The sequence below is a fragment of the Hemitrygon akajei genome, chromosome 6 (genome assembly GCF_048418815.1).
Source record: "Hemitrygon akajei chromosome 6, sHemAka1.3, whole genome shotgun sequence".
Taxonomy (NCBI): Eukaryota; Metazoa; Chordata; class Chondrichthyes; order Myliobatiformes; family Dasyatidae; genus Hemitrygon; species Hemitrygon akajei.
Window position 1 is genome coordinate 40,688,038 of NC_133129.1, and position 15,363 is coordinate 40,703,400.

Here is a 15,363-nt window from a genome sequence, read left to right on the forward strand (position 1 = left end):
CCAGAGGACACAGCCTCAGAATAGAGGAGCATCCTTTTAGAACCGAGATGAGGAGGAATTTCTTTAGCCAGGGAGTGGTGAATGTGTGGAATTCATTGCCATAGGCAGCTGTGGAGGTCAAGTATTTATGTATATTCAAAGCAGAGGTTGATAAATTATTGATTTGTCAGGGCATAAACGGATACAGGGAGAAGGCAGGAGACTGGAGCTGAGAGGAAAATAGGATCAGCCATGTTGAAATGGCAGAGCAGACTAGATGGGCCAAAATGGCCTAATTCTGTTCCTATGCTGTATCTTATGGTCATATAAAGTAGGTTAAAAGGTCAGCACAGCATTGTGGGCCAAAAAGCCTATAATGTGATGTACTGTTTGGTGACGTGGCTACCAGCCTTGTCTACCACCTTGGCTTTATTGTTGTTGACCAGCTTGTGGCAGATATGCTGCCCATTGCAACCAGTCCCAGAACAGCCAAGTGCTTTGCACTGAGGACACTTTCCATTCTGTTATATGGAGCTATGATTGTGTTAAAAGTTTCAGGCCGGTACGGATGTGGCATTTTGAAAATGGGAATACAGTCGGCCCTCCTTATCCGTGGATTCTGCACGCATGGATTCAACCAACCGCGGATTGGGAAAACCCGGAAGTTCTCTCTCCAGCACTCGTTGTTTGTGCATGTACAGACTATTTTTTTCTTGTCATTACCTAAACAATACAGTATAACAACTATTCACATAGCATTTACATTGTATTATGTATTATAAGTAATCTAGAAATGACTTAAAAGTACAGGCAGTCCCCGGGTTATGAATGAGTTCCATTCCTGAGTCCATCTTTAAGTCGGATTTGAAGTTGGAACAGGTACATCTGGTATTATTTAGCGTCAGTTAGTCAAATGTTTTTCTTAGTATATAGTACATATTTTACCTTTCTATGCATATAAAACACTTAAGAAATATATGTATTTCAATAATTAAACCACAGCATTGCTTAGTAATAATCATAGCTTTCATCGGGGCAGAGCCTTTCACATGCTCCATTAAAATTGTTCTGATCGTTGACCGACTGTAGCCTAATGCTTTTCCAATGATCGATGGAGTTTCATCTCTTTCCGATCACTTTATTACTTCCACCTTATTTTCAATTGCGATTGTGATTATTTTCGTGAACAGAAACACCGCGGATTCAGAGCTACGCCAGGTCCTAATGCCGACCGCTCTGAACATGTTAAATAAAGTCCAGGGTTCTGCTGGGTCCTAAAGACCACCGCACTGATTCAGGTTAAATAAGGGACTTGAGCATCCGTGATTTTTGGTATCCGTGGGGGGGTGTCGGAACCAATCCCCCACGGATAAGGAGGGCCGACTGTAGTACCATGTGTAACTAAAGCTACCAACCAAGTGAATGTCCTATGCTTGGAAACACAGCAAAACTTGGCACCCTTGTGTGGTGTAATGTATGAGCATTGTCATCTTGTGTACTATTAAAAAGACCACTGACCATGTGTCCTGTTTTTGTCTGATAATAGGTGGGCTGGAACTGCACAAAACAAATGCTGGTACGTTGCGTTGGCCCTGGTTACATTCATTCTGTACTTGGTCGCCATATTTGCTGTTGTCCTAATGGTGATCTTTTATACCCACCCTGACGGATGCAAGTTAAACAAGATACTACTGGGTGTCAACGCTGGTCTCTGCTTCATTGTCTCCATGGTAGCAATCACACCCTGTGTTCAGAAATGTGAGTTTGTTACTGAAAATCTTGACTCCAATGTTTGAAACTAGCATTTCTTCTTGTGATTTTTTTTAAATGTCCATCTGTGTTATTAACTGATCTGCATGAGGAAATTCTTGGAGGGCATAAAATACCCTCACAGGAATGAAGGGTTTCAGTTATTAGGGCAGACTGGATTGACAGGACACAAACAGGAGAAAATCTGCAGATGCTGGAAATCTAAAGTGACACACAAAAAATGCTGGAGGAACTCAACGGGTCAGGCAGCATCTGTGGAAATGAATAAACAGTCGACATTTCGGGTTGAGCCTTTTATCAGGACTGAAAAGGAAGGGGGAAGATGCCAGAATAAAGAAAGGGAGAGGGGAAGGAGGAGAGCCAGAAGGTGGTAGATGAGGCTAAGTAGGTGGGACAGATAAATGGCTGGAGAAGAAGGAATCTGATAGGAGAGGGGAGTAGGCCATGGCAGAAAGCAACCCAGAGGGAGGAGATAGGCAGGTGAGAAAAGGTGAGAGGCCAGAGTTGGGGAATACAAGGTGAGGGGAAGGGAATTTATTTTTAATTTTTGTAGAGTTTGTGTTCTTTAAAGCAGTGTGTAATCGAGATATGGTTTAATAGAAAAGCTCTAAATCATAAGATTTTTACGAAAAAGGAAGTGGGAAAATTGCTCCATTGGCCAAAGAATCAAGAGCCTGATTTAAGGTGATTACTAAAAGATCTAAAGTTGACATGAGATTGTGGTTTGGAATACACAACCTGAAAGGGTGACGAAAACAGATGATTGAATTATATTCAGAAAGAAATTCGGTGGGTACAGGACAGATAACTGATGCAAACTGGAAACAGGGAATGGGATTCTTTTTTAGTAAAACCAGCAGGAATTTGGGGGGGGGGGGGGGGCTATTTAACCTCTGCTGCAAAAATGCCCTGAACTTGTCAGGACTGATGTGTGACTGACTTGCTTTTAACCGCTGAAAATTGTTAAGTTTCTAAGTATGCATAAAATATATTTTCATACTGTTTCTCATTAGTAAATAGTTGTTCTAAACTTTCTATAGTTTAACATGTTAATATTGTGTTTTAATTTGTCCCCGTACCAAAAGCAAGTATTAAATCAAACACATTCTGGCTGGGTTCTTTCTCTCTCCACTTATTTTGCTTTTGTTTGTTCTTGATCTTTCCTTTCTTCTTTTCACTTTATTGATTTAACTTGTAACTTTTCCGCTATCCTGTATATATCATCAGTAATATTGGCAGGCAGATTTTCTTTTCTTTCTGTACTTTGCCATCTCCCATTTCAGCCGGGCTTTGCTATTTCAGCTGTCGTGATATCTGATAACAGCACTTGTCATTATTGTCAATGGGCTGCATTTAGAGGAGATGGAAGTGGGCCAGATGGCTTATTGTAGAGGACAAGTTAAACCAGTCCGGCTGCTCTTACAGAAGTTGACCTCGCCTTTCACTGGATGTCTGGTGTATGCCTCTTTTTTTTTTGTGTTTTGTTGGTCCGTTCCCTGGGTGTTTCCCAATTGCTCTGCAAGTTGTCTACTCCTCCCCCTAAATTTAAACAAAAAATCCTTTCCTTCATCGCTGTCAAATTGCAAGGCTAATTACCGGTACATTGTGTAGTGGCAAATTTGTTCATGATTCAGTCCACAGTGCTTCACCATTCTCAAAGAAATGTTTAGGAGGTGAAGATGAACTGTTCTTGGGTATTGTGGAAGATAATATGGTTATCCAATAGCTAAGCATTTGGTGACAATTCTGAGCATTTCTTGAAAAATGGAACCAGGTAACATGAAAATAAAGGAAAGGGAATGTCTAAGAGGATGAATATATCTAATTATGTATGCTTTCTGATACTATTAAGGCTGAGGCAAGCATGGTCACCCATAATAATGCAGTGTATGAATGGATTTTTTTCACAAGTTTGGAAATAAGAATACTTAATTTTTTTTCAAGCTACAGAAAGAGTAGATGGTATGCAAAAGCATCCCACCTGCAAACGCCCAACTATTTGGTCTTCCTGTGCCTCCAGCATTCTCCTCCTGCCCACACTGTTCACCTTCAACTCACTCTCCTTAAGGGAGTTACACCTGTGGGCTGTAACATGGTTCAAAGCTTCCCCCTCTGATCTCTGGGGGACAGCTATCTGTGTTTGAGCTCTGTCAGTAAATGCAGATAATCAAATCACGATACTTTTGCTGAGAGAATTACACTTTACCTAGAGCCTCACAGTGCAAAATTAGGTATTTTTTTTCTGATTTAGGAGATCTGTGGTTTGTTATTTTTTCCTGTTTTTGTAGCCCAGATAACTAGTTATTGATGACATGTGCTTTACTTCCGTTTCAGCACAGATGACTATTGAAGCTTGGACTTAACTGTTTGTTTCACTTCCAAAAAGAGGAACAGAGATTCCATGGCCTATGAATTGAATGATCAATATTGCAAATTGGTTGTATTTTATGCTCAAAATTTTCCAGTACAGTTTTGACTTTAAAATCAAACAACTGAATTTACTTAGGCCTTGAATCTCCACACACTTAGTATGCATTCACATTTTCTCAAATACTTTTTTTTGTTGAAGAACTTTTTTTTCCACTTAACATAACCTTTGTACAAAATCATTAAATAAATTGGAAATTGTCAAATCTTCTTTCACTAATTGTGCATTTTGTTTAGTGGCAAAGGCCTACTGGAGTCTTTGCATAGCCAAGCAGCACTTTAAGTACTTTTATTTTTAGTCACTTTTATTATCTGATCAGATGGCTTGGTGAAGCTGCTGGTGCCAAATTTTGCTGTGGGCTGCAAAAGCAATGACGACAGACAAGGAAAATTCCCTTTTGGAAGTCTAGTTATTTATGTGGCAAGAACTTCTCATTGTATTTGCTGTCATAACTGTCGGCCATTGGCCGTGAGAGATTTCAGCAGCTGCTATCTTGTTTAACACCCACTGAATTTTGAAATATTTGATTGAATTAAAAGACAAAATGAAGGTCAACAAGTTTGCTGAAGAACAGTTATGATTTGGATTATTCTTGCTGTAAAATCTGAGCCCTATAACATCTAAGCTCATAAAATGTATTGAGAGATTGAAGGCTGGATCTTACTGCTACTTGTACTTTTGGTGGTGGTTACCTTGGCGTTTTCTCGGCACGTCTATTTATTAGCACTGCCTCATTAGTGGATTGTAAGTTAATTAAAAATGCTATGAATTTACATACACGTCTCCAACTCCAGTGCAACTGTGAGCAGATGGCAATTTTGAATAGGATTTTGTTTTAGATAATGAAAGCTGCTTTGTTTTACAAATTAACCACTTGTTACTAGTAACTCCTTTTTTTAAAAAAGTGCTGTTTTTGCTTTCTGTTTCAGATCAGCCAAACTCAGGTCTCCTGCAGTCTGGAGTAATCAGCTGTTACGTGATGTATCTCACTTTCTCGTCACTGGCCAACACACCTGCAGAATATAGTAAGCATACATTCTGGCAAAAAAAGATTGTTGCAAATCCTGCTTTAAAATAGTTGTCTGTGACATTTAAAGGAACTGAATGTTTTTAATTTCTCATCAGTTATGAAGGATGGAATCAACACCACAATATGCATTCCACAACTCCTGGGCAATGGTCTTCAAACAGATGACAAGCTTGTGTCTGTGCTGGGAGCCATAATCATGTATGGCTGTGTCCTGTATGCCTGGTATGTTGATCCCGCACTTTGCTTTTCAGAGCAAATAAGCTAACATCTGGATGGTGTTATAGTCCTGGGACTGATCGCCTTAATATTCAGCAATATTCGAGCTCTGCTGGCTGCCAGCTTCAAGCACGACCACATTTGCATTCCAGCATCTCTTGCCGTTTAGCCAGAACTTGAACTTAGAGGGGTGTTTCATTAACAGGACACTTAAAGATATGGAGGGTCGATCAAGACACAAAGCAACACCCATACAGCAGGGAAGCCGCTTTTTACCACAACAGCTGTTTCCATTTATACAGAACTTTTAATATAGAGGAACACACTAGGAACATTATCAGGCAGGTCACATAAGGGTATAATGGCACAGACAACCAGAGACTTGACCCAAGAGAAAAAGCTTAGGATTATTTTAAGGGAGGGAAGGAGGATTTGGGAGAATCTTCCAGAATTTACAGTGGTGCTAGAAAGTTTATGAATCTTGTAGAATTTTCTCTGTTTCTGCATGAATATGATCTAAAATGTGATCAGATCTTCACACACGTTCTAAAATGAGATAAAGAGAACCCAAATAAATAAATAAATACATACATGCATACTAAAAGCACGGGTTACAGTCATGAACTGGAGTAGGTCAGCTTTGAAGGCATTAGACAGGATCTAGCTGAGATCAACAGGGTGACTCAGTCTGTTCCTCAAGGTTGGGGAGTCCAAAACTAGAAGATATAGATACAAGATAAGAACATAGAACATAGGACAGTACAGGCCCTTCGTCCCACAATGTTGTGCCAACCCTCAAACCCTGCCTCCCATATAACTCCCTACCTTAAATTCCTCCATATACCTGTCTAGTAGTCTCTTAAACTTCACTAGTGTATCTGCCTCCACCACTGACTCAGGCAGTGCATTCCACGCACCAACCACTCTCTGAGTGAAAAACCTTCCTCTAATATCCCCCTTGAACTTCCCTCCCCTTACCTTAAAGCCATGTCCTCTTGTACTGAGCAGTGGTGCCCTGGGGAAGAGGTGCTGGCTGTCCACTCTGTCTATTCCTCTTAATATCTTGTACACCTCTATCATGTCTCCTCTCATCCTCCTTCTCTCCAAAGAGTAAAGCCCTAGCTCCCTTAATCTCTGATCATAATCCATACTCTCTAAACCAGGCAGCATCCTGGTAAATCTCCTCTGTACCCTTTCCAATGCTTCCACATCCTTCCTATAGTGAGGCGACCAGAACTGGACACAGTACTCCAAGTGTGGCCTAACTAATAAGAGAAGAGAGATTTAAAGACCTGAGGAATAGCATCTTTACATGTAAGATAGTAAGTACCTGGAATGAACTGCCAGAGGAGGTGATTGAGGCCAGGACAAATGCAACATTGGAGAGGCATGTGAAAGGGTGAGGACTTGGAGAGCTCTGGGCTGAAATGTGGGCAGCTCGCCCAGTTGGGAAGATGCTGTGGTTAGCATAGCCCAGATGGGCTGAAGGTCCTATTTCCATGCTGTATGGCTCTATAACATGGATGAATGGCAAAACATTTTATTCTTAATCTATTGATGCCCTTGTAGCCAATCAGAGTGGATGGGTGGGAAACACTTTGGTCTGTTGATATTTATAATAAATGGTCTCCCAAGTGTGCTTTCCAAATAGTTCTTTGAGCAGCTCCAGTTTTTAATGCCTTTTTTTTTCCATTCACATTTTTAGTCTAACTTCTACAACACGTACCAGCTCAATAACCCTGGGGGTGAGCAGCACCTCAGCTGCTAAACCAACTGTGAGTATTTATTTCATTAGCCAAAGTAAAAATAACAAGTCTTAGGCAGTGCATCAGTTGATTTTAGTTTGTTGCTAGTTGAATGTTCCAACACTGATTCATTTTCTTTCTCAGTATACATACTTTATGCCTGGCATATTTTTTTATATGGTTAATATTTACAGAGGAATGCACCACCCATTTAGTGGAGCTAAGGTTTTAATCCAACAGAACATAAGCTCCTGTTAAAATACTAAAACTGGATTTTTGACATGTTTAGAAAGGTATCCTGTATTGAAATTATAATGGCAAACACTAGGAGATTTTGGTTTAAAAATAAGCTGTTTGCTTTACTTTAGAAAAATTTGTCTAAAGACCACCTGGTTTTTAACCAAATTTTAGCAAGTGGGGCCAAAGTGAGTTCAATTTAATTTGTTCTCCTTTGCTTGTCTTAAAAGTGAATTGGTTCAGAAAAATGTTTAACTCTGAAAAATAGTCCACTTTACTGTTTCCTCTGTGTAAACTTGTACTGTTAAAAAATATATTCTGGACAAGTTTATGGTGACAATCTAGTATTGCTGTGTGTTTTAAAAAGAATCATTGACATTATTTTGATGGAATTTATTAGCCTGTTCCCTATAAAATATTTACCTTGAGGACTAGGTGGAAAATATTTAATTTTATGTGTACATAGTATTTTGGTATAAACTTCTCTGAAGGCATTCAAACAGACCGGGTGAGATTAGTTTGTTGAAACTGCAGCTGCTGTGGCACACCATGGATGGGGTGTAAAGTACTCAACATTTGCACAATAAAGTCTGCAGTGTGGAGCAACTTGTCAGCAGTGGCATTCAAGCAATAATCCTGTCATTACAGTCACTTGAAGTATGTTTGAATAAAGGGCTATATCATTTATTTTTGTTATATACTAACACTGGAGATGATTACAGTGTGAAAGTGGAGCTCATTATCAACTGGTTCTGGTTTGCTGTAACCTATATAAAGACAGGCTCTTATTCTGTATAAGATGAGAGGCATTGGTGGTGTGGATAGTCAGAAGCTTTTTCCCAGAACTGAAATGGCTAGCCCGAGAGGGCACAGTTTTAAGGTGCTTGGAAGTAGGTACAGAGGAGATATTAGGGTTAAATGTTTTATGCAGAGAGTGGTGAGTGTGTGGAATGGGCTGCTGGCGATGGTGGTGGAGGTGGATATGAGAGACCCCTGGACAGGTATATGGAGCTCAGAAAATGGAGGGTTATGGGTAACCCTAGGTAATTTCTCAGGTAAGGACATGTTCGGCACAGTTTTGTGCTGTAGGTTTTCTATGTTTCTATTCTGGGGATAGTTATGGGTTGCCTTCCTGAATGGCTGCAATCATTGCAGCTACTGCCATAACTCTTTGTCATAGTGCTGAACTCTAGCAATCTGTTCTTGTTTACTTCGCAGTTCAAAATGTAGGCACTAAGAACTTTTGGGGGATTGTGGTTTTGAGGATGGATGTGGATAAGGGTCATAGTCACGAAAATGTCTGTAATGCTTTTCTTATGGGTCTAAGATTCTTCTCTTAGACCTTCTCTTATAGTGATAAGGGATTCGATTGTAAGGGGAATAGATAGGCGTTTCTGCGGCCGGAAATGAGACTCCAGGATGGTATGTTGCCTCCCTGGTGCAAGGGTCAAGGATGTCTCTGAGCGGCTGCAGGACATTCTGGAATGGGAGGGTGAACAGCCAGTGGTCGTGGTGCACGTAGGTACCAACGATATAGGTAAAAAACGGGATGAGGTCCTACAAGGTGAATTTAGGGAGTTAGGAGATAAACTAAAAAGTAGGACCACAAAGGTAATAATCTCTGGATTACTACCAGTGCCACGTGCTAGTCAGAGTAGAAATAAGAGGATATTTCAGTTGAATACATGGCTTGAAAAATGGTGCAAGGGGGAAGGATTCAAATTTCTGGGGCATTGGAACCAGTTCTGGGGGAGATGGGACCAGTATAAACAGGGCGGTCTGCACCTGGGCTGGACTGGAACCAATGTCCTAAGGGGAGCATTTGCTACTGCTGTTCAGGAGGCTTTAAACTAATGTGGCAGGGGGATGGGAACAAGTGCAGAGAGACAGAGGGGTGTAAAATGAGGGTAGAAGCAAAAAGTAGTAAGGTGAAAAGTAAAAGTGGCAGGCAGGCAAATCCAGGGCAAAAAGCAAAAAGAGCCACTTTTCAACATAATTGTATAAGGGCTAAGAGTGTTGTAAAAACAAGCCTGAAGGCTTTGTGTGTCAAGGCGAGGAGCATTCGTGACAAGGTGGATGAATTGAATGTGTAGATAGTTATTAATGAATATGATATAGTTGGGATCACAGAGACATGGCTCCAGGGTGACCAAGGATGGGAGCTCAACATTCAGGGATATTCAATATTCAGGAGGGATAGACAGGAAAGAAAAGGAGGTGGGGTAGCATTGCTGGTTAGAGAAGAGATTAACGCAATAGAAAGGAAGGACATTAGCCTGGAGGATGTGGAATCGATATGGGTACAGCTGCATAACACTAAGGGGCAGAAAACGCTGATGGGAGTTGTGTACAGGCCACCTAACAGTAGTAGTGAGGTTGGGGACGGCATTAAACAGGAAATTAGAAATGCGTGCAAAAAAGGAACAGTAGTTATAATGGGTGACTTCAATCTACATATAGATTGGGTGAACCAAATTGATAAGGGTGCTGAGGAAGAGGATTTCTTGGAATGTATGCGGGGTGGTTTTCTGAACCAACATGTCTAGGAACCAACTAGAGAGCAGGCCATTCTAGATTGGGTATTGAGCAATGAGGAAGGGTTAGTTAGCAATCTTGTCGTGCGAGGCCCCTTGGGTAAGAGTGACCATAATATGGTGGAATTCTTCATTAAGATGGAGAGTGACATAGTTAATTCAGAAACAAAGGTTCTGAACTTAAAGAAGGGTAACTTTGAAGGTATGAGACGTGAATTAGCTAAGATAGACTGGCAAATGATACTTCAAGGGTTGACGGTGGATATGCAATGGCAAGCATTTAAAGATCGCATGGATGAACTACAACAATTGTTCATCCCAGTGTGGCAAAAGAATAAACCAGGGATGGTAGTGCACCCGTGGCTGACAAGGGAAATTAGGGATAGTATCAAGTCCAAAGAAGAAACATATAAATTAGCAAAAAAAAGCGGCACACCTGAGGACTGAGAGAAATTAAGAGATCAGCAGAGGAGGACAAAGGGCTTAATTAGGAAAGGGAAAAAAGATTATGAGAGAAAGCTGGCAGGGAGCATAAAAACTGACTGTAAAAGCTTTTATAGATACGTGAAAAGAAAAAGATTGGTCAAGACAAATGTAGGTCCTTTACAGTCAGAAACAGGTGAATTGATCATAGGGAACAAAGACATGGCAGACCGATTGAATAACTACTTTGGTTCTGTCTTCACTAAGGAGGACATAAATAATCTTCCGGAAATAGTAAGGGACCGAGGGTCTCGTGAGATGGAGGAACTGAGGGAAATACATGTTAGTAGGGAAGTGGTGTTAGGTAAATTGAAGGGATTAAAGGCAGATAAATCCCTAGGGCCAGATGGTCTGCATCCCAGAGTGCTTAAGGAAGTAGCCCAAGAAATAGTGATAATTAGTGATAATTTTTCAAAACTCCTTAGATTCTGGATTAGTTCCTGAGGATTGGAGGTGGCTAATGTAACCCCACTTTTAAAAAAAAAAAAAGGAGGGAGAGAGAAACCGGGGAATTATAGACCGGTTAGTCTGACATCGGTGGTGGGGAAAATGCTAGAGTCGGTTATCAAAGAAGTGATAACAGCACATTTGGAAAGAGGTGAAATCATCAGACAAAGTCAGCATGGATTTGTGAAAGGAAAATCATGTCTGACGAATCTTATAGAATTTTTTGAAGATGTAGCTAGTAGAGTGGATAGGGGAGAGCCAGTGGATGTAGTATATTTAGATTTTCAAAAGGCTTTTGACAAGGTCCCACACGGGAGATTAGTGTGCAAACTTAAAGCACTCTGTTTGGGGGTATGGTATTGATGTGGATAGAGAATTGGTTGGCAGACAGGAAGCAAAGAGTGGGAGTAAACGGGACCTTTGCAGAATGGCAGGCAGTGACTAGTGGGGTACCGCAAGGCTCAGTGCTGGGGCCCCAGTTGTTTACAATATATATTAATGATTTAGATGAGGGAATTAAATGCAGCATCTCCAAGTTCGCGTATGACACGAAGCTGGGTGGCGGTGTTAGCTGTGAGGAGGATGCTAAGAGGATGCAGGGTGACTTGGATAGGTTAGGTGAGTGGGCAAATTCATGGCAGATGCAATTTAATGTGGATAAATGTGAGGTTATCCACTTTGGTTGCAAGAACAGGAAAACAGACTATTATCTGATCGGTGGCCGATTAGGAAAAGGGGAGGTGCAATGAGACCTGGGTGTCATTGTACACCAGTCATTGAAGGGTGGGCATGCAGGTACAGCAGGCGGTGAAAAAAGCAAATGGTATGTTGGCATTCATAGCAAAAGGATTTGAATACAGGAGCAGGGAGGTTCTACTGCAGTTGTACTAGGCCTTGGTGAGATCGCACCTAGAGTATTGTGTGCAGTTTTGGTCCCCTAATCTGAGGAAAGACATTCTTGCAGTAGAGGGAGTACAAAGAAGATTCACCAGATTGATTCCTGGGATGGCAGGACTTTCATATGAAGAAAGACTGGATCGACTAGGCTTATACTCACTGGAATTTAGAAGATTGAGGTGGGGATCTTATTGAAACGTATAAAATTCTAAAGGGATTGGACAGGCTAGATGCAGGAAGATTGTTTCCGATGTTGGGGAAGTCCAGCACGAGGGGTCACAGTTTAAGGACAAAGGGGAAGCCTTTTAGGACTGAGATGAGGAAAAACTTCTTCACACAGAGAGTGGTGAATCTGTGGAATTCTCTGCCACAGGAAACAGTTGAGGCCGGTTCATTGGCTATATTTAAGAGGGAGTTAGATATGGCCCTTGTGGCTAAAGGGATCAGGGGGTATGGAGAGAAAGCAGGTACAGGGTTCTGAGTTGGATGATCAGCCACGATCATACTGAATAGCGGTGCAGGCTCGAAGGCCCGAATGGCCTACTCCTGCACCTATTTTCTATGTTTCTCTTGGTCAGAGAATTACATAAATCTCTGACATACCCATGTGACAAGATAACAAAAAAGGTTTTGTGTATGAATTAATTGGTTCTACACAACAAGAGCCCTGCTTTCTAAATGTTGCATTCAACGTGACTTCTTTTTGTTTTACAGGAAGCTCGGTGCTGCTTCTGTTTTTTACCAGATGAAGAAGGCAAGTTTCTAGCCTCCATTACTGTGGAACGGACACTGGAGCTGGGAGTGGTAGTGGTGTAGGGAGGGCAGGCCAGGCCAGTCGCCTGGTTTATGGCAAGGAAATATTTCTGTTCCCAGAAAGGCAGTGAAAGTGAATATCTCACCTCTGTATCAAGAGCAACACATGCAGTGTCACCTACCTTCTTATTCATGTCCACGACCATTTCAACCTCCCACTATAAATTATCTCCTGGTCATTCCTTTATTCCCCCCCTCCTGAGAATTTATTTAGACTGCTTTTTGATGAAATGCTTTGCTTGCGGTTAAACATTCAAACAGAATGTGTAAAGTGTAGTGATGAAAAATAACCAGTGGGTGGTCCATTTCTAGGTCTGGTGTTTAAGCAGATTGCATTAGGTTACAGACCATTTCCAGTACAGTGCAGGTGTTGATCAGTCGCTCCATTATTTATGTGGATCTTGCAATTATTTTGGGATGGCAAGAAGGCTGCATTTTTGGGTATTTTTAAAACTTGTTCATCATGAAAGTGATTATGAATGAGGAGTGTTTGATGGCTCTGGACCTGTACTTGCTGGAGTATAGAAGAATGAGGGCGGTGGTCTTCTTTGAAGCCTATCAAATATTGAAAGGCCTAGATAGAGTGGACATGGAGAGGATGTTTCCTCTGGAAACAGAGGGTACAGCCTCAGAAAAGGAGAACGTCCCTTTAGAACAAAGAAGAGGAGGAATTTCTTTAGCCAAAGGTTGATGAATCTGTGGAATTCATTGCCACAGACAACAAGAGGACAAATCATTTGGTATATTTAAGGCAAACGTTGATAGATTCTTGATCGGGTTTGAGAGGGAGAAGGACCTTGACGATTGTAGGGATGACTTACAGTGGACTGAAACGCTTGAGCATGTAGACATTAAAGGATGTGTTGGAGCTTTTGGAAAGCAACAAGTTGGATGTTACCAGGACCTGACAAGATATTCTCCAGGTTACTATGGGAGGCGAGGGAGGAGATTGTTGAGCCTTTGGCGATGATCTTTGCATCATCAATGGGGATGGGAGAGGTTCTGGAGGGTTGGAGGGCTGCAGATGTTGTTCCTTTATTCAAGAAAGGGAGTAGAGATAGCCCAAGAAATTATAGGCCAGTGAGTCATACTTCAGTGGTTGGTAAGTTGATGGAGAAGATCTTGAGAGGCAGGATTTATGAACATTTGGAGAGGTATAATATGATTAGGAATAGTCAGCATGGCTTTGTCAAAGGCAGGTCGTACCTTACGAGGCTGATTGAATTTCTTGAGGATGTGACTAAGTAGATTGATGAAGGAAGAGCAGTAGATGTAGTGTATAAGGATTTCAGCAAGGCAGTTGACAAGGTACCCCATGCAAGGCTTATTGAGAAAGTAAGGAGGCATAGGATCCAAGGGGACCTTGCTTTGTGGATTCAGAACTGGCTTCTGAATCCACACTACGCTATTTTTGGTTGGTGTGACTGTAACGAAACCCAATTTCCCTTGGGATCAGTAAAGTATGTCTGTCTGTTGCCCACAGAAGGCAAAGAGTGGTTGCAGATGAGTCATAATCTGCATGGAGGTCAGTGACCAGTGATGTGCCTCAGGGATCTGTTCTGGGACCCCTTTTCTTTGTGAGTTTTATAAATGACCTGGATGAGGAAGTGGACAGGTGGGTTAGTAAATTTGCTGTTGACGCAAAGGTTGGGGGTGTTGTGAACAGTGTGGAGGGCTGTCAGAGGTTACAGTGGGACATTGATTGGATGCAAAACTGGGCTGAGAAGTGGCAGATGGAGTTCCACCCAGATAAGTGTGAGGTGGTTCATTTTGGTAGGTCAAACATAATGATAGAATATAGTATTAATGGTAAGACTCTTAGCAGTGTGGAGGATCAGAGGGACCTTGGGGTCCGAGTCCACAGGACACTCAAAGCTCCTGCGCAGGTTGATTGTGGTTAAGAAGGCATATGGTGTATTGGCCATCATCAACAGTGAGACTGGGTTAAAGAGCCAAGAGTAAACCCTAGGTCATTTCTAAAGTAAGTACATGTTTAGCACAGCATTATGGGCTGAAGGGCCTGTATTGTGCTGTAGGTTTTCTATGTTTCTAACCTTTTTAATCTACTGATGCCTAGTTAAATGAATCCTTTCTGTTCTGAATACAGGCTATATCCCTCCATTCTCTACATTATAAGCTATGAGGTCTAGTCACACTAGGCTTGTCAGCGTAACTTATAAACATTGAAATATAAACTAATTTTCCCATTCCATTGAGCTATATTTTTCAGTGGGAAACCCATTTATAGATACTCCTAATTTATTGGAAGCATCACGAGTTGCAGTATTTTTAACAGCTATGTTTCTTCTAAAATTTTCAGTTTGCCACAACCCAACTCTTTGGAATTTATGCCACGTTGAATAAGTTGTGGCATATATGCAAAATAAATAGAATTTTTATACACTATTTTTTCCCTTCGGAGATGGTGCTTGCTCTCCAGCAAACCCCATTCCCCAAAAATTGAGTTTACAAATGATCCAGGATGGAGGTTGAACCACTCCAGGATTTGGTCAGCCAGGTAGCAATGTCGAAGGATAGCTTAGTAATCATTTTTCCTTGGTTTTGTTCTGATTCCTCACTTCAGACTCTTTTGTCACCTTTATTTGAAACTCCCATCTGCGACCCGGGATTGAACACTGTAGCCGGTAACCCACTAGTTAGTGTTCCTTGTTGCAGATCCACTTTAGAGTTGCAGTGGGACTCCGTAATTTCAAATGGGTGATAGTTTAGGGATAGGAATTTGCTCTATGAATCTGTGTCGTTTTAGTGCTTTGGTAATTGGCT

General features: G+C 41.4%; 1 protein-coding gene across 1 annotated transcript in view; it reads left to right on the forward strand.

The window, feature by feature from the left end:
- Positions 1 to 15,363, forward strand: part of serinc5 (serine incorporator 5) — an 88,981-nt gene that overhangs the window by 66,389 nt on the left and 7,229 nt on the right. The window contains exons 6-10 of the mRNA XM_073048206.1: positions 1,526 to 1,737; positions 5,107 to 5,202; positions 5,303 to 5,429; positions 7,129 to 7,198; positions 12,481 to 12,520. Of these exons, the coding sequence (XP_072904307.1) occupies positions 1,526 to 1,737; positions 5,107 to 5,202; positions 5,303 to 5,429; positions 7,129 to 7,198; positions 12,481 to 12,520 (545 nt within the window). The remainder of the gene's footprint in view (positions 1 to 1,525; positions 1,738 to 5,106; positions 5,203 to 5,302; positions 5,430 to 7,128; positions 7,199 to 12,480; positions 12,521 to 15,363) is intronic.